The sequence below is a fragment of the Phascolarctos cinereus genome, unplaced genomic scaffold (genome assembly GCF_003287225.1).
Source record: "Phascolarctos cinereus isolate Bilbo 61053 unplaced genomic scaffold, phaCin_HiC Scaffold_726;HRSCAF=1367, whole genome shotgun sequence".
Taxonomy (NCBI): Eukaryota; Metazoa; Chordata; class Mammalia; order Diprotodontia; family Phascolarctidae; genus Phascolarctos; species Phascolarctos cinereus.
In genome coordinates, this window is record NW_027556098.1 from 383700164 (window position 1) to 383718639 (window position 18476).

At 45.4% G+C, this 18476-nt stretch overlaps 1 protein-coding gene across 1 annotated transcript in view; it reads right to left on the reverse strand.

Annotated features, from left to right (window-relative positions):
* Positions 1–18476, reverse strand: part of ARHGEF10L (Rho guanine nucleotide exchange factor 10 like) — a 219623-nt gene that overhangs the window by 154760 nt on the left and 46387 nt on the right. The window contains 2 exon segments of the mRNA XM_020972563.1: positions 14079–14106; positions 15077–15244. Of these exon segments, the coding sequence (XP_020828222.1) occupies positions 14079–14106; positions 15077–15244 (196 nt within the window).

Consider the following 18476-nt stretch of genomic DNA (forward strand, 5'->3'; position numbering starts at 1 on the left):
TCAGGTCTTCCTGATTGCAGGCCCAGTGTTCTATCCACTGTACCCCCCGGCTGCCTCTACAGAAAAGTGAGCCCTCCTGGAGAGAGCACAGAGGGAATGGGGTCATTCCACCTCTAGGTTGCGTGTAGACTTGGCCTCTCCCTTTACTCACAGATCTCCCACTAGGTCTGGTGGGGCCAAAGGGACCCAGCCTGTTAGCTCTGTGCTAATAAGCAGAGTTACCACTTGAGGTCAGGCCCATTGACAAGGAGTCCAATCGTCCGTTCTTCTAAGCTTGATCTCTCTGGGTGATATGTCCCTTCCAGCTGTAACATTCTAGAACATGTCCAAACTTCAGTGTGGGACTGCCACCAAGACAGACAGCTGCTCGTCATCTCAGAGGTTAAAGTGATTTGCCTGTGGTTCCCCAGCTTATCGATGTTGGCGGCAGATCTGAATTCAGGTCTCCCGCCTTTAAATCCACATACACAGTTAGGACAGTGTTCTCCGCTGTCACAATGGACAAAACCTTGAACCTAGCATCAGAAAGATCAGAGTTCAAATCCAGCCTCAGACACTCCCTAGCTGTGTGACCCTGGGCAAGTCATTTAACCTCTCTGTCTCAGTTTCTCTAACTTTAAATGGGGATAACAGCACCCACCTCAATGGGTTGCTGTGTGGATCAAATGAGATAATAATTGTAAAAATTCCTGGCACATAGTAGGCGTGTAATAAATGCTTATTCCCTTAATTTCCATACCCACTCTCAAATCCAGGACTCATTCTACTGATCCATGATGCTCTAAAAACCCTGTGTTCTAAGTTCCCCTCCAACTCACATTCTAGACTTCTTAATGATATTTCTAGATGCCCAAACGACTTTCTTTGAACCTCTCTCTCTCTCTGTGTCTTTTCACATCCTACTTTGTATGAGAGTGATATGTCCCTGTCTTAGCTTACTGGTTAGCCTACAAGCTCCCTCCTTGAGAGCAGGAACCCTGAATACCCGACAATGCCTCACACAGACCCACAGCAGGTACTCAATATATGTTTATAGAACTGAACAGGCTTCTATGAGCAAGCAATGGAAAAGACCCAAGGCCCGGCCACAGCAGGGTCATGCACGCAGAGGGTTTACAAGAGAAGCCTGGGCCACTCTCCCAGCCCAGGAAATGCCTGGCCTGCTCCTGGGAGATTTTTAGCTAGAGGTGATGTAAATAACAGTACCAGACCAGCTGAAGGGGCAACGAGGTTACTTGGACTAAGTCTTGAGCCCGGAGGGGGCTTGACATGCAATCTGACTGCAAAAAAGCAGCCAAGGTCAACGTCTGGAGCCAAGGTCCTTAGGGAGTGGCCAGAAGGGCCGCTATAGACTGCTTGGGAAAGAGGGGATGAATGGAAGAGGCGCTTCCCCAGCTGGGCACTGAGCCCTAGGCCTTGGGAGGGCCAGAAGAGGACACAGCCCTGGAATGGGGCTCAGGAGAGGAGCTAGTAGAGGCTAGTAGAATCTGACAAGGAATCTGGGTTCAAATCCCACCTCAGCTACTGACTAGCTTTGCTTTGCAGGGTCTCTGTCCACTCATTTTAAAGAGGACATCGGGCAAAGGTGTTACTAAAACCTCTTCCAGCTGTGTCCAGTGAGCCCTCAGTACCAGCACCAAGCCCGTTACAGTTAGGTCACCTCCAGCGTGTGGAGCCAGAGAGGCTCCGGCCACCCTGAGAGAGCTGCTCAGAAAAGTGATTCCCAGTCTCCCTGCTTGGTTTCCCTATTCAATTAAAGACCCAAAATGGGGAGTCTCAAGACCCTAATTATAGTTCTGAATCATAGATTGATTGAATTAGATAATGTTAGAGCTGGGAGAGGCTTTAGAACACAGAATGTCGGAGCTGGGAGGACACTTAGAACACAGAATGTCAGAACTGGGAGGACCCTAGACCACAGGATGTCAAAGCTAGGAGGGCCCTTAGAACACAAAATGTTAGAGCTGGGAGGACCCTAGAACACAGAATGTCAGAGCTGGGAGGACCCTAGAACACAGAATGTTAGAATGCTTTTCAGGCTCCCTGAGGTTCTATCCCAAGGTCTCAGGGCAATGATTCACTATGGGGTGACAGCCTTCCCTGGTCCAGCTCCTGGACCTCTGGATCATCTCTCAGAAGAGAGGGACTGTTCATTGTCCTTGGCCATAAGCAGAGGTCCCCCTGTCACTGTCTGTGGTTTATGTGGGGCCGTACACAGATGCCCATGGGATGGAGGACAAAAAACCTGTGGGAACCTTTGGTTCCTGGAAAAAATAAGACCGCACCTAACAACGCTGACTTTCATGGGGCTGAGGGGATAGACTCAGCTTGGCCTGTGTGGCTGAAGAGGAGGGAACGAAGGGAAAATCACAGGAAAGAAAGGAAACAAGCATTTATTAAGCACCTACTGTGTGTCAAGCACTGCACTGGGCACTTTACAAACATTATCTCATTTAATCTTTACAACAATCCTGGGAGTCACGTGATATTATTATCCCCATTTTACCAACAAGGACATTGAAACAGGCAGAAGTTATTTAGTCATATGGAAAAGCAAATTTTATCTCCATTACAAAGAAAAACTTTGCAACATAGAGCTGTCCATAAAAACAATTACAGAAATAATCATTAAAACCATAATCATATTGATAGAGCACTGGCCCTGGAGTCAGGAGAACCTGAGTTCAAATCCAGCCTCAGATACATAACACTTACTAGCTGTGTGACCCTGAGCAAGTCACTTAACCCCATTGCCTAGCCAAGAAAAAAAACATAATCATAAACATAATAACAGCTCATCTTTCTATAAGACCATAGCCCTAGAGCTGGCAGAGATCTGGGAGGCCATCTGGCCCATTCCCTCATTTTCAAATGAGGAAACAGATCCAGAGAGGGGAAATAACTCACACAGGGTCACATAGGTAGCTAAGTGGCAGATTCACTCACTCACTCACTCATTCATTCATTCATTCATCCAATAAACATTTTCCCCTGAGCGTGATCAATTTATTTGCATGACTAGAAAATACCAATCCATTTGATCCAAGACTCCTCAGTAGTCAAGGATCCATCCGACAGTCAAAGCAACTCTTCTAGGCAGCTGATGAGGCAGCAGGTTAGAGAGGGTCCCAAAAATAGCCTAATCATGCAAAATGACATCTGAGGTTGTCCATCCAAAAATGGAGGGTGGGCTATGCTTCAGTAAACATGTAAGTGCCGGGCTCTGGGCTAAGTGCAGATCCAAAGACCACAGACCTAGGGCCAGAAGGGACTGTTAGAGAGCATCTGGTGTGATCCTTTCATTTGACAGATGAAGAAACCAAGGCCAAGAGGAGTGGATGTTATTGGTATATCGAGTGATGTGCCCATAGTCACCCAAGGTGTGAACGGCCCAGGCAGGGCCAACACGCAGGCTTCTCACTCCAAAGCCAGCCTTCTCCTTTCCGCTCTAACTCTCTGCCTCTAGTCAACTTCAGGTGCAGGCCCCAAGACTCCAAGTTCTTCACTCTTCCTCCTGCATCCTGTTGCCTCTTCTGTTCCTTTGGGCAAATAAAGCTCTTTCCTTATGATAATCCTAGAAGGTAGGTAGTACAAGTAGGATTATCCCCATTTTTCACATGAGAACACTGGGGCTGAGAGGTTTATCTGAGGTAACACAGATAGTAGTTAGCAGAGACAGGATGGGGACACTGTTCTCCTGCCATCAAACCCAACAATAAAGTAGATTGCCCTGCAAGAAAGCAGTCCCCTTATCGTAATGGAAAAGAGCATTCAATTTGGTTCTGGTCTTGCCTCCAATACTGGTATCATAGAGATGGGGACTGGATCTGTGACTTCACTGGTATAGAGAACTCCTCAGTGTGGAAACACTCTCTACCGACTCAGATCTATACCTTCTCTGCAAGATTTCTAGTCTTAGAGGTAAAGTGACCGGCCCAGGCCATGGGTCAAGCCTCATGTCTTCTGCACCAAAATTAGCTCTCTATTTTCTACTACAAGCTGCTCTTCAATACGTGGGATCACAAGTGTAGAGCTGGGAGGGGCCTCAAACGCCATCTAGTCCATCCCCTCATTTTTACAGATAAAGAAACTGAGGCCCAGGGAGTTTTAGTGATTCACCTAGCCAAGGCCACAGTGGTTCTAAGTGTCATCATTAGGATTGGAACCCAAGTCCCCTGACTCCACAGCCAATGTGGTCTTCCTACTTTTTACCAGGCTGGTTCTACCATCTGTAGAGCCTTCAGCAAGTTACCATGTCCCCTTTTTTGGAGGAAGCTACCTTCTCTTCAAAATGATGGAGTAAAGACTGGGCCATTACTGTGACCTGTCTAATGCTCAGTAATCACTGGTTAGTGATAATTACAATAAGGATGAACTCTTATACCAATCACGGTATGTATCATTTGTCAGACAATCCTGGGAGGTAGGCACTATTATTATCCCCATTTTACTAATGAGTAGGCCTGGTGGTGTTGGTGACCTCAGCACAGCTTACCTCTTCTCTTCATAAACATCAATTAAGCTCCTCCTTCTTTCTCAGGCACTGTTGCTAGGCACTGGGAAAATACAGCCAAAACCTGAATTATCCCTGCCCTCAAGGAGCTTACATCCTACTAAGGGGACACAATTCATATAGTCTAAAAAAACTAAGGAAAAGATTATAAACTGAGGGGTAGGGGGAGAGATCTAAGAAGGCTTCATGGAGGAGGTAGCCTTTATGTTAAGCCTTGAAGGAAGATAATTATTCTGACTAGCAGAGATGAAGAAAGAATGGGTATGTTTAGATAGAGAAAAAAAGAGTCAGGAGGGAAACGGTATCTATTGCCAAGTATTTGAAGGACCATCACAGGAAGTAGAAGGCAAAACCTTCCAGGGCAATGATTTTTGCTGTTGAGTTATTTCAGCTGTAACCTACTCTTCGTGGCCCCATTTGGGATTTTCTTGGCAAAGATATTGGAGTGGGTTGCCATTTCCTTCTCTAGCTCATTTTACATATGAGGAAACTGAGGCAAATAGGATTAAGTGACTCACCCAGGGTAACACAGCTAGGAAGTATCTGCGGCCAGATTTGAACTCAGGTCTTTCTGACTCCAGGCCCAGTACTCTATCCACTTCACCACCCAGCTGCCCAAAGGGGTAATGGTAGAAAGGGTAAATTGAAGTAAAACAGCAGGAAAAGCTTTCCTGACAATGATAGCATTCCAAGAGTGGAATGGGCTGCCTAGAAAAGTGGGAGGTGTTCAAGTAGAGACTGAGTGACAACTTGTTGGGTAGGGTGATTCTTTCTATGTATCAGTTAGACTAAAAGGTTACTGAGGTCCCTTCCCACTCTGAACTCCTGTGATTCTCTGAGTTCATTCCAACACACTTAGAACTATAGCAACCCCACAGGAAAATAGAAGAGGAAGAGGATAAGAAAAAGGAGGGAGGACAGATAGAATGGAGGGAAGATTAGGGGAAAGGGTATTCAGAATGTATGCTATCTTAGAGTGAGGGGAGGGATGAGATGGGGAGAAAATTTGGAACTCAAAATCTTGTGGAAGTGAATATTGAAAACTAAAAATAAATAAATTAATGAATCTTAAGAAGAAAAAAAAAAGAACTATAGCATCTCTGAGCTGGAAGGGGCCTCCAAAGTCATCTCAAGTAAATTCATGGAGGCAGCAGGAGGAGGGTTGAGTTTGAGAAAGAGTTAATGGTCCAGTTTAGTTGAAAAGTTGAGTTGGCAAAGGGAGCATTAAGGATGTGGCATGGCATAAGCCTGGTAAGAGAGGCAAACACCAGACTACTCAGAGTCTTCGATGCCAGGCTAAGGAGTTTAAAAGGCAATGAGGAGCCACAAAGAAGCAGGTCACAAAAGCAGAAACACAGACTCTCCAATTGGAAGGGACCTCAGTGACTATCTAGCCCAACTCCAACCCAAATTGGAGTGCCTGTCTGAAATAGCCCCACTAAGTACATACCCAGCCTCTGCCTGAAGACTTCCAATGTGGAGGGAGCCACTACTTTCCCAGGCAACTTCATCCTCCTTTCGGACAGCTCCCATAGGGAGGAAGTTCTTCCTAACATCAAGCTTCAATTTGCCTCTTTTCAATTTCCACTCATTGCTCCTGCTTCTGTCCCATGGGGCCAAAGAGAACAACTATAATCCCTCCTCCGTATGGTAGTTCTTCCAATACCCAATGGTCGGACCTGTATCTTGGGAATATTATTTGGATGGTTGTGGCAGACAGATTAGTCAACAGAGGAGCTGGAGGCAGGAAGACCCGCTAGAGTATGTGAGGCCATGGAGGGTAGGGACCATGTCCCACACAACTTTGTACACCCAAACCACAACACTGTAGCCTGCACACAGTAACTTACTCAAGAAATGTTTGGTGAGAGAGAAGCAAACATGATACAGGCAGTGCATTACTGTGGAAAGGACAATGAACCTACTGTCTAGAGAACCAGGTTCCCATTTCACTTCAGGTATTTCCTAGCTGTGTGAACCTAGAAAAGTCACCCCACCTGTTTGGGTCCCAGTTTCCTCATCTATAAAATGAGAATGAAGTTGGACTATATCAAGGGTTCTTAACCTTTGGAGAGACAGTCTGGTGGAAACCTGGGGATACTTTTTCAGGATGCTAGATTCATAATTTAAGGAAATGCCATGTTTCAGTTAATGGATAATTAAAATAGAAATATATATCCTCTGAAATTTCCTCTGAAATTTCCATGGACCACAGGTTAAGAACTCCTGGACCAGATGATTTCTAAGGTCTCTCACGATTTAAATTTTAAAAATATTTTTAAATCCTATGCTCCTACTTATGATAAATCACACCACTCATCTCTGTTTCACCATATGTAAAATGAGGATAATAATACTCATCCTATCTAACTCCCACAGTTTTAACAAAAGCACTCTGGAAACCTTAAAGTACTAGAGAAACAAGGAGTTAAGATTATTCCTCTCATTGCCACCTAGGATCCTAAATAAGACCTTATTAATGGCTGTGGCCAAGCATCATTTCCCTCTCCCTGGGTATGAGGTCACATACCCCAGGTTCTTTACTCACCATGATCATAAGAGTCAACATTGTCATCACTAACACCCATTATATCAACATCAATCTCATGTGCCCAAGATAGCTACGGTAGGTCAAGGCCCTTTGATGACACAGGTAACCAGCACCCCAACAAAACATTACTCAACCAACTTCCTTCTCCAAGAATGTCAGAAAGGCCCATTGACCAAACCCTACCATCACATCCCAACCCTACAAGGTTGGCCAATGAGTGGGCCCAACTCCTTCCTTCCTGACTCCTCATCAACGCAACTCCTACTGCCTTCTCAGAGCTCTATTCTGATAGAATCAATAAGTAGAATATAAGTTCCTTCAGGTGGGGGTGGGGTCTGTTCTTCAGTAATGGGAAGTTGGGAGTGTCACCATGATTTTTTTAACACGAGCTAACTAAAATCAATGGACCCTTGTAAAAAAAAATTGAGACTTAAGTACTGCCAATAGTAATTATAAATCAATAATTCATTGGGTTGAAATTTAATTTACTGCTATTCTAAGTCTTGAACTCAGGTATAGGTGTCTGACCTCTGATAAGGCCACTAGTTTATCATTCAAGGAAAATGCCACGTGCCCCTGCAGTCTGAGGACTGCCACAGGTGGATGTCTGTCCCTGGGAAAGTCAAGAGAGAGAGAGACCTTGTGAAGGTGAAGGTAGTATACTCTTGACCTGTCTTCATCTTAGCAAACAAGACATTTTCCCACCTGGTTAATTCTGAGCCTGGCTGTGACATCCTGTCTTACAATTGGCTGCCTATGATGCCTACCTGAAATCAAACTAAACTAATGCTGCTATATGCTTGCTTTTCTCCTCACATAGCAAATTCCATTAATAAGCACAAATATAAAAGAGATAAACCCTATTGTCGATTTTTGATTAAGTAATATATGCTAGTAGAGTGCTACTATAGTGAGGGATCATTTTGAATTGCCATTTGAACCGCAAATAATAGAGACCATAACATCCTTTCATTATATTAACAATATCCTCATAAGAGTGAATTAGTGAGAAATTTGACACGATTTTCAAAACTGGATTTAGAATTTTCATGTAAAAAAGCGTCTGAAACATCTATTTAATAATATTGAGAGGGACACAGACTCATCTTCCAATTCAAGATCTCATGATGTAACAATTGAAATACTCTGAGGTCTCAGGTAAATTATGAGTTCTTCATGTGATGATTCTTCTTATAGTTCTATTTTATATTGTGTTTGTGTTACATCTTAGAATCTGAAAAGCAGATCTAGAAGAAAGAAGCCCTTTCAAAGCTGACCTAAGAACATGGTTTATTCCAATAATATACAATTACGAACTAGGTTGAGAGAACTCCAAAGTGTGGGGTTTCAATACAATGTTAGACCCTTGAACTTTTTTCATTTACAACAAGGATATGTGAGCCTTAGTAACTTAATTCACCCAAAGCTATGATTATCCTATAGACATGTTTTGACATCTGTTTATCAGCCCAGCCCCTGGGTCAGCTTATTGGCTTGAAAGGTCAAGATAAAGCTGTCAAGGTCTGTTCATTAGTCCATTTGCCAACCAACGGGATTGCGTATTTTGTGTAGACCCTCCTGGAGGGTCAAGAGCAAAGTCTAACAACCAATGAGATTCTCCATTTTTAGTTTGCTTCATTCATCTGTACTGTCTGGGTTACCAAGCACTATAAAACTAAGGCCCTGGAGGAATGGGGCATCTCAAATTGTGAGGAAGATCTGAGGTCCATTTCATTAGTGGGAGCCATGGACCTTTAATAAAGTGCCATTGGCTTACAGCTCTGTCTGCTTCTTTTATTGTATGTTAAAGAATTCTGGACTCCACAAAGCGCTACAGAAATATTAGCTCATACTACTATCAGCCAGCTAGAGTGTATCTGTGCATAGAATACAACCTTCCAGAATGCATGTCACTGGGCCTCTCTTGACCTCAGTTTTCTCATCTGTGAAATGAGAGGATTAGACCAGATAACCTCCAAGGTCCCTTCTAAATGCCTGATCCTAACACCAAAAACTAGGAAACCCCAAGGTTCTCAGGATGGCCAACTAGAATAAATAATACCAATGCCATCTTGTTAAAAATTAACCAGTATCCAAGGAATTCCTAACACCTGTAAAATCTCACTTGTCCTCACAATTTTAACTGCCACTTCAATCAAACAATCAGCAAGCATTTATTAGTAAGCATTTATTAAGCACCTTCTGTTTGCCTATACTATCTTAGGTGCAGCAAACCAGTTCCTGTCCTCCAGAATCTTACCTGGTAAACAACATGTACACATAGAAGCATGTATATAAATACACACACACAAAAAAAAACCCAAATAAATGCAAGGTAATCTTTTTGGGGGGGAGGGGTCACTAGCAGCCAAGGGGAATCAGGGGTAAAAAGGCTACCTGTAGAGAGTGATACTTGTACTAAGCTCCTCAAAATGTGCTAAGCACTTTATATATTACCCTCACTACAACCCTAGAATTTAGCTGTTACTAGTAGCAATATAATGCCTATTTTACAGATGTAGAAACTGAGTTTTAAGCGAGCCAGGTGACTTAGCCAAGCTCACACCGTTAATAAGTGTCTCATGTAGGATATGAATCCACCCTCCTGACTCCAGGTCCAACCCTCTATACCCCTCACCAAGCTGTTTCACACCAGGCCTGGCTGTCATACGGTTTCTCTACAGAGCTGGGAACTCCCTTGAGTTTCATGGGGGCAGGAAGGGGTTGGAGAGCTCCAGCTAAGTTCTTGAAAGGTAGGGAAAGGCAATGAAGGAACAAGGAGTCCTCGAACTGACAGGGCTGGGACAAGCTGGAAGAAGTGGGCATCCGGTGGTCAGCCACACTTAGAGCTCACACACACTCATGCAAAAGTCGAGGGGTGCTGTGTACCTTGTCTGGTTCAGTCCCCCAGTCAGCTCTGCCTGTTGAACTCTGGAGCCTGAAAACCAGGATTTCCCCTCTGGCTGGTCTGCTCTCTTGTGGTGAATCTTTGGTCCCTGACACCACCTTCTGCCTCTGGCCTTTTCCATCTAATCACCAGGTCCACCCAGCTCCAGCCCCATACCCAAGGACCTCCCCATCATTGCTCCCTCCCTCCTTCCCCACTGTAGAACAGAAGTGGGTTCAGCCAGCACCATGAACCCTGCCTAGCCACATTCTCCATCAAACCCTCAGGCCCCAGCCCCACCCTGGGAAGGGCCCTATGGGGCAATAGACTGAAATAAGCAAAGGAAGGGCACTATTGTTTCCACTTTGCAGATAGGGAAATTGAGGCCCTGTTCAATTCAATTACTTGTCCACAGGTCCCAGAGTTCACCTATGACAGAGCTAGAAGCACAAATAATGTCTCTTGACTCCTCGTCCCAGGCTCCTCCCTTCCTTATCCCTGGAAATCCTTCCTCACCGACTAAACTTCCAAATCCCTCACACTCAGAGACCTGTGACCTGGCAGTGGTGACCACTCTACAGGAGCAGGGAAGCCAAGTCCTCTCACCTGTCATAGAGGCATGAGGGTACAAAGGACTCAATAGAGAGGGAAGAAAAGGAAGAAATCAGATTCTTTCAAAGTGACCGCTGGGATTAGCAGGGAACAGTTCATAGACGAGAGAGTTGGAATCAGTCTACTTTATAAGAGAATTTAGAATCTCCTAAAACTACAAGGAACCTCCAAGGGCACCTAGTCTAACCAAAGCATTTATCGGATCTACAAAATCCCTCTAACACAAAATCTAGCCTCTGCTGAAGACCTCTAAAGATGGCAACTCACTGCTCCACCAGTAGGGACAGCTATCACGGTTGGGAAGTCTTTCCTTAAGTGGATCTGAAATCTGCCTCCTAATAATTAACATTCTCCTATTGCTCTCAATTTTTCTGTCTTTGGAGCCAAGTAGAACAACCTCTCTTCTATATCAAGAGAGTTCCCTATGTGGCTACTACGTGTTGGATTTTTTTTTTATGTCTCTCTTCTTTTTCCATTTTTAGATAATTAGCAGTCATTTTGTCAGAACTTTATTCCATTTTTCAGTCATGTCTGACTCTTCATGACCCCATTTGGGGCTTTCTTGTCAAAGATACTGGAGTGTTTTGCTATTTCCTTCTCCAGCTCATTTTACAGATGAGAAAACTAAGGCAAACAAGTTAAGTGACTTGCCCAGGGTCATACAGCTAGGGAGGGTCTGAGGCCAGATTTGAACCCAGGAAGATTCTTCCTGATTCCAGGCCCAGTGTGCTATGCACTGTACCACCTAGCTGAATCATATTCCTTCCCCTAAAACTCTACCTCCCGTGCACATTACCTCATTAGCCTGAGCAGTGAATATCAGCAACAAATCCTAGAGGTTTCCTGTTATCAAGGACTGAATGTCCTATGCTGGGACACTTCCCATTTCCTCAGAGAGTAAAGGTAGGGGGCACCTGTTCCTGCTGAAAAGTTTAGGAGAGAATCTTCTAAACTATCCTCCTTGATTCAACTTAGCCAGACTCATCCCCCCATGAGGCATGCCTGAATTGGGATATTCTTCCATTCAGTCCAACTTAGGTCTAGAAGTTCCTAGATCTAGAACGGGAAGGGGCCTTCAAGGCCATGAAGTCCAGTCCCCATCATTTTACACACCAGGCAACAGAAGCCCAGGGAAGCTCATTAACTTTGCCCGAAGTCATATAGGTAATAAGTGTCAGAGGCTGGATTTGAACCCAGACTCCAAATCCCTTTGGGCTCCCTTTCTATTTCAACAAGCATTTATTAGTTAAGCACCTCAGATGTGAAAGACACAAGTGCTCCGGTTATGAAGATAGTGTTCTCCAGAAGCTAAGATTCTAACTAGCAGAAAGGAGAATAAAATATTCATGCTGATAAATACAAGATAACTAGAGAAGGGGGAACCCATTACCAATCGGCAAGGTCCAAGGAAAGGCTCCCCAAAGAGCGGCGACGCCTGAGCTGAGCCGTGAGGAAACCTTAGGGTCTGAAGGGGCAGGGGGAAAGAGGATGCACTTTCTAGGAACGAAGGCAGCTCATGATGGATGGGGAATTAGAACATGGAATGTTGGGGCAGCTAGGTGGTGCAGTGGATAGAGCACCGGCCCTGAAGTCAGGAGCACCTGAGTTCAAATCCAGCCTCAGACCAAACACTTGACACTTACCAGCTGTGTGACCCTGGGCAAGTCACTTAACCCCAATTGCCTTAAAAAAAAGAAAATGGAATGTCAGAGAAGGAAAGGACCTAACAATGCAGAATATCAGATCCAGAAGAGGCCTTAGAATCCAGAATGTCAAAACTTGGAAATGAATTAGAATTTAGAATGTCAGAGCTGGAAGTGACCTAAGAACACAGAATGTCAGGGCTAGAAGTGACCTAAGAACACAGGATGTCAGAGCTGGGAGGGGCCTTAGAACACTGAATGCCAGAGCTGGGAGGGGCTTTAGAACACAGGATGTCAGAACACGGAGGAATCTCAGAAGAGAAACTTCAGAGCTGGAAGGGACTAGAATATAGAATGTCAGACTTGTATTAACAGATACAGAGTGAAATGATCCAGATCCAGAGAATAATTTATATAAGAACACTATAAAGAACAAAATCTCAGGAAGACTTTGAAAAGTCAATGCAATGACTAACCAGGACCACAGAGGACCGATGACAAGGCGTGCTACCCACCTCCTGACAGAGATGTTGGAACTGAGATGCAGGATAAAACATATATTTTCACACATGGCTATTAGTGGAATTCATTTTGCTTAACTATGTATATTTGTTACAATTTTTTTTTCTTTCAGTTTTTGGAAGGCTAGGGTAGAGAGGAGGAGGAGGGACTACAGAGGGAAAAGGAAAGAGGGGCAGCTAGGTGGTACAGTACATAGAGCTCCTGCCTTGAAGTCAGGAGGACCTGAGTTCAAATCCCACCTCAGACACTTGACACTTACTAGCTGTGTGACCCTGGGCAAGTCACTCAACCTAACTGATTGCCTCACCAAAAAGCAAAAAAAAGAGAGAGGAAGGAAGGAAGGAAGGAAGGAAGGAAGGAAGGAAGGAAGGAAGGAAGGAAGGAAGGAAGGAAGGAAGGAAGGAAGGAAGGAAGGAAGGAAGGAAGGAAGGAAGGAAGGAAGGAGCTCTATGGAGGTATTTTTTAAATGCACAAAAGAAAACAGAAGGAAGGCCAGAAAGAACCACGCACAGGCAGGACAGCTTTGAAAGTTCCATACTGAATTTGTTACATATTTTACAAGAAAAGCAACCTATTCAAATTAGAAATTTGCAATTTCATAGACAATCCTCTTTTTTCTTTCTACAACATACAGGAAAGTACTCATCTTATTTGTTGTCTGGTACTTCAAAATAGAAAATAAATTAAAAAAAAACACAGAATGTCAGAGCTGGAAGGAATCTTAGAGATCATTTGATCTGATCCCTTCCTCTTCCCAGGGAGGAAACTGAGGCCCAGAGAAGGGGAAGCCAGTCAGTCAAGGTCTCATAGCCAAGACAGCAGTAGAGAATAAAGATCCCCTTCAGGATGAATGTGAAGCACAGTTGGTCACGCTACATCCCTGCACATCATTCTCCCCATTATACAATTAGTGAGGAGCAGCCCCGAGGAGACTGGGTTTGCCCAACGTCACACAATGAATAATTGAGGGTCCTCTGTCTTCTGGGCAGAACGAATGGCATCAGAATCAGAAATTTCCAGCCGGCAGGGCCGTTAGGAGTCCTCTATTCCAACACCCACATTTTACAGACAGAGAACCACAGAGGTTAAATGGTGTGCCCAAGGTCACACCACCAGTAATTAAGAAGGCAGGGGAAATGATAGCATTCTTCTTAAATACAGCTAATGCTTTGAGAAAGAGTTCCATCTGAGCATCTCATTTCTCCCTCAGTCACTGAGATCTCCCAGGTTGCTGATGAAGGTTATTTCTCAGGCTTCACTCCCTACACCTCCCTCCTCCCCCGTGCCCCAGGTTTCTCTTTTAACACCATTTTAGGACACGCCTAAGCAAAGGAAAGGGAGTTCACTTACTCTGTCGGGGGCTGGGCAGCTGCAGGATCTAGGGAAAACAGAAGGGAGCCAGTCAGGGCAATGGTCTCCTTACAGTGTCCCCCTTCCCCGCCCCCCACAAGCTGGCCCTGCTCTCAGGTGTCTCGTCTGTGCTAGCCCCGGGTTTGGCTCAGCACATCCCCACCCCATTTCCCAACCTCTTCCTGGGGAAGGCGAGACTCATGAGGACACAGATCTCAGCCGGTGTTTCCAGTTTGAGGCTAAGTTTTCATGGGTCTTCACCTGCACCCCACCCCCATCACCAGCTCAAGAGGGACTTTCCCCCAGGGCTCATGGCCCCCAAGGAGAAGGCCAGGAGTTGTGTAAGCCATGATTACACTCCCCCACATCTTCCAGGGTGCCCCCGTTCTCCCCCCAGCAGCCCAGCCCAAAACTCCAGATGATGGCAGCCAACCAGCAGTGCGTCAGGGAGGGCAAGCTTGTCAAGGAGGCCGTTGTCCTTCTGCTTTCAGGAAGTTCCTGTCAATCCAGTCCTCAGATCAACTTCCCAAGTGACAGAGTCCAACAGCCTGGGAGCGACTACTGAATACCAGTGAGATCTTTTGTCTCCCCCAACCCGCCCTCTCCGGGTCTCCCCGGGGGGAATGAGCTGCTAAATACAGGATAAGAGATCTCCAGGAGGCCCCTTCCTCTGCCTGAGCAAGGGGGAGGAGGACTTCCAGAGAAGCCTCCTTATGCGCAACTGTCTCTGGAACAGAGCCAACTCAGCCCAAACATCCATTTCAAAAGTGCCAAAGTAGCCCCAGATGTCCCAGAAATCCAAGGAATGTGGAATTCCCAGAGCCCAGAATCTGAAGGAATTTTCCCAGTTCAGCTCTCCAAGAGCAGGAGATGAGTTAAGACCTACTAGGACAAGTCTGGATCAGAAAAAAAAGCCAGTTAGGGAGAAAAGGGCCTTTTCTGTACCTTCCCCTTTCTCCCCAGGCCCAGCATAAATGGGCTTCCTGAATTCATCTCACCAGTGATGGGGGCAGCATCAAAGTGGATAAGTGGGGGTTCTCCATCCTTCTCTGGGCCCGTCCTGGAGTCCTCTTCCTCTTCATCACTGTCGTCAAACTCAAAATCCTCTCCGTGGTCCTCCTCAGACTCAGGAGAAGTCCCTGGGACGTCCTGAGCTGGCTGGTCTCCTGAGGAAGGTAAAGGGAGGAAGGGAGAAGTTAGCTGGTCAGACAAGGGCAAAGACCTAAATTAAGAAGGGGGAGGCAGGTGGGTTCAAGCAGAGAATGAAAGGAAGAACAGTTGGGTGGGTCATAGACCAGAGGTGGAAGGGCTTTCAGAGCTGATCAGTGGGGTTAGGTGAAATCCACTGAACTCTACAGGTGGAAGGACCACCTGGTTCATTCCCATCCCTGAAGTAGTAGCATTGCAGGAAGACTATCTGCTGGCATTCTCTGGGGAACAGGGGAAGGAGGAGTGGGTAGCCTGCAGAGTGTCAGGGTTGCACAGCCTAGTGCAAAGCACCCTGCCCGCATTCAAGGCTCTCCATAGGCTGCCACTCACCACCACCCATCCAGCCTTATCTCTTATTACTCCAAATGCCCTCTGCTTCAGCTAAACTGAATGTCTCTCCTCTACATCCAGAAGGACACCTTCTTCTCACCCATCTCCATGCCTTATCTAATCTTATTTCCAATAAACAGAATCCCTTCCTCCTCCCTTATTGCTTCCTGAATCCCTACCCAACCTTTAAAGACCAAATCATATGCCATCTCCTCCAGGCAGCCTTCCCTAATTTCCCCCAGCCTTGGAATTCATATTATACTTTGTTTCATATCTCTCTGCTGCCCTGATTATGTATTAGTGAGATTACGACATAAATCTGTTTTTGTTTTATCCCATCTCCATTCTAGACAGGAAGCTATTTGAGGTCAGAAACAACACCTAATCTAAACTTTAAGCTTCCTCTAGTGTTTACCAAAAGGCCGTTTCCTTTAATATTTCATGAATCCTTTCTTTTTTTAATCAACTTTTTTCAACATAGATGCTTTATAGTGCCCTGGAGCTGGAAAGGAACTCAGAAGGTACCTAGTCTGATCCTGTGGTTTTACAATAGGGAAACAATGGTCAAAAGAGAGTGGGCCCCCAGATCACCCAGGTCATAAGTGGCTGCTGGGGTAGGATTTATTCAAACCCAAATTCTCTGCTTCCAAAGCCCCAAAGTTCTTTCTCTTATACAACATTGGCTCTCCATGATAACTTGGTAATCCTCCCTCTTTTGGATGGGGGAGGGGAATAGACCTGTGATTTAACTGATTTACTGATCTCCCAGTGAGGAAATCCCCTCTACTGATTCCTACCTGCAGCCCTGCTGTAACCTGGGCTTAGAGAGTTACTTCGGACACTAAGAGGTTAAGTGACTTGGCCAGGTTCCCAAAGCCAGTCTGTATTACGAGCGAGACTCAAACCTGCATTCTGTCCACTGTGCCATGATTTTCTATTACTTAGCATAAATACTCATTGAAATTCATTATGGGGGGGCAGCTAGGTGCTGCAGTGGATAGAGTACTGGCCCTGGATTCAGGAGGACCTGAGTTCAAATCCAACCTCAGACACATAACACTTACTAGCTGTGTGACCCTGGGCAAGTCACTTAACCCCATTGCCTAAAAACCAAAAAAAAAAAAGTCATTATGGGCCCTTCCCACATACACACACACACACCCCACCCTGCAAAGAAAATTATCTTCCTCTTAAGGCTTTTTGCACTGATGTAGGCTAGGCCTCCAAACATGGCCATTTAGCCCGTTCATGGGTGGTATAATAAAGAATTTGGGGCTTGGAACCATCAATACCTGGGTTCAAATCTCACCCCCAATCACTTATTAGCTGTCTAGCTATGGGCAAGCCTCTTAAAGTCTCTGAGCCTCAGTTTCATTAGATGTAAAACTGGGTTCAAAATGCCTCCCTCACAGGGTCAGTAAGAACTAGTATGAATACAAAGAACCTTGGAAACCTTAAGAGATACATCACTATGACCACCACTGCCATGATGGCGATAAAGTCGTCTTGGTATGGGAGGAGGCCTGAGCCTACGCTCTGCTGACATAGCTCACAGAAGCCCCAGGTCACCTCTGAAGAAGTCCTTAATGAATAAATATTGTGTGAACCTCAGTGTGTGGCCAATGCCATGCACCAAGCACAAGAAGAACGGTATGTAGTCTACTATTTCTCTCACAGAAATCCAGTTCTGCAACTCAGCCCTCCCAGTTAGGTTGGTGGAGAGGACTGGGAATGAAGAGGAGCTGTTTTCATGGTTCAGTGGAAGAAAACACTGGCTATAAAGTCAAAAAACCTCATCTCAAATCCCACCTCTGGTGGTCTTATATGACCTTGGTGTATTCCATTTACCAGGCCTCAGTTTCCTCATCTACAAAATGAGGTTTCCTATGAAGTCCCTTCCTGGTCTAGAGTGATGAGCCTATGATCATTACAGAATATTTTTCAAACCTTCAATGTTATTTTCAAAGCAACTTTTATCTCCTCGAAAAGCCCAGAAGGTGGTGTGAGTCCCTAAGTCAAATCTTAGCTTTATTCAGAAACATAGGACTTAGAGCTGCAATCGTCTAGTCCAGCCTCTCCATTTGACAGATGAAGAAACTGAGGCCCAGGGAGAGAAAGCGAGCCAGAATTTCCAAGGCATCAGCTTAGCCAGCACTATGTTGGCTCAGACTGTGATGGGTGTGTGTGTGTGTGTGTGTGTGTGTGTGTGTGTGTGTGAGAGAGAGAGAGAGAGAGAGAGAGAGAGAGAAAGAGAGAGAGAGAGAGAGAGAGAGAGAGAGAGAGAGAGAGAGAGAGAGAGACAAAGAAGAGTGCATGTGTGAAAGAGAGACAGAGAAGAGTGTGTGTGTGTGTATGTGGGAGAGAGAGACAGAGAAGAGAGTGTGTGTGAGAGAAAGACAGAGAAGAGTGTGTGTGAGTGTGTGTGTGGGTGTGTGTGTGCACAGTAGACCTGTGTCCATAAACACAGCTGACAGAAACCTGTTCAGAGTTTCAATGAGCCAGCTCAAGGAATCACATCAGACACTGGTGAGCCCCTCACTGACACCCCAGCCCACCTTGATTGGCTCTGAGTCAGAAAGGGAAAGTCTAGAGACAGTGGCCCTGCTTTCTCTGCCTTTCTTCTCTTCCCAGTTCACACCTCTACATCCTTTTTTTTTCTTCCTGTCTTTTTGCAACATCTTTCATCCTCAGGTAGCACCATAGTGCATAGAGCAGTGGCCCTGCAGTCAGGAAGACTCATCTTCATGAGTTCAAACCTGGTCTCAGACACTTACTGAGTGTGTGACCCTCGGCAAGTCATCTAACCCTGTTTGTCTCAGTTTCCTCATCTGTAAAATGAGCTGGAGAAGGAAATGGCAA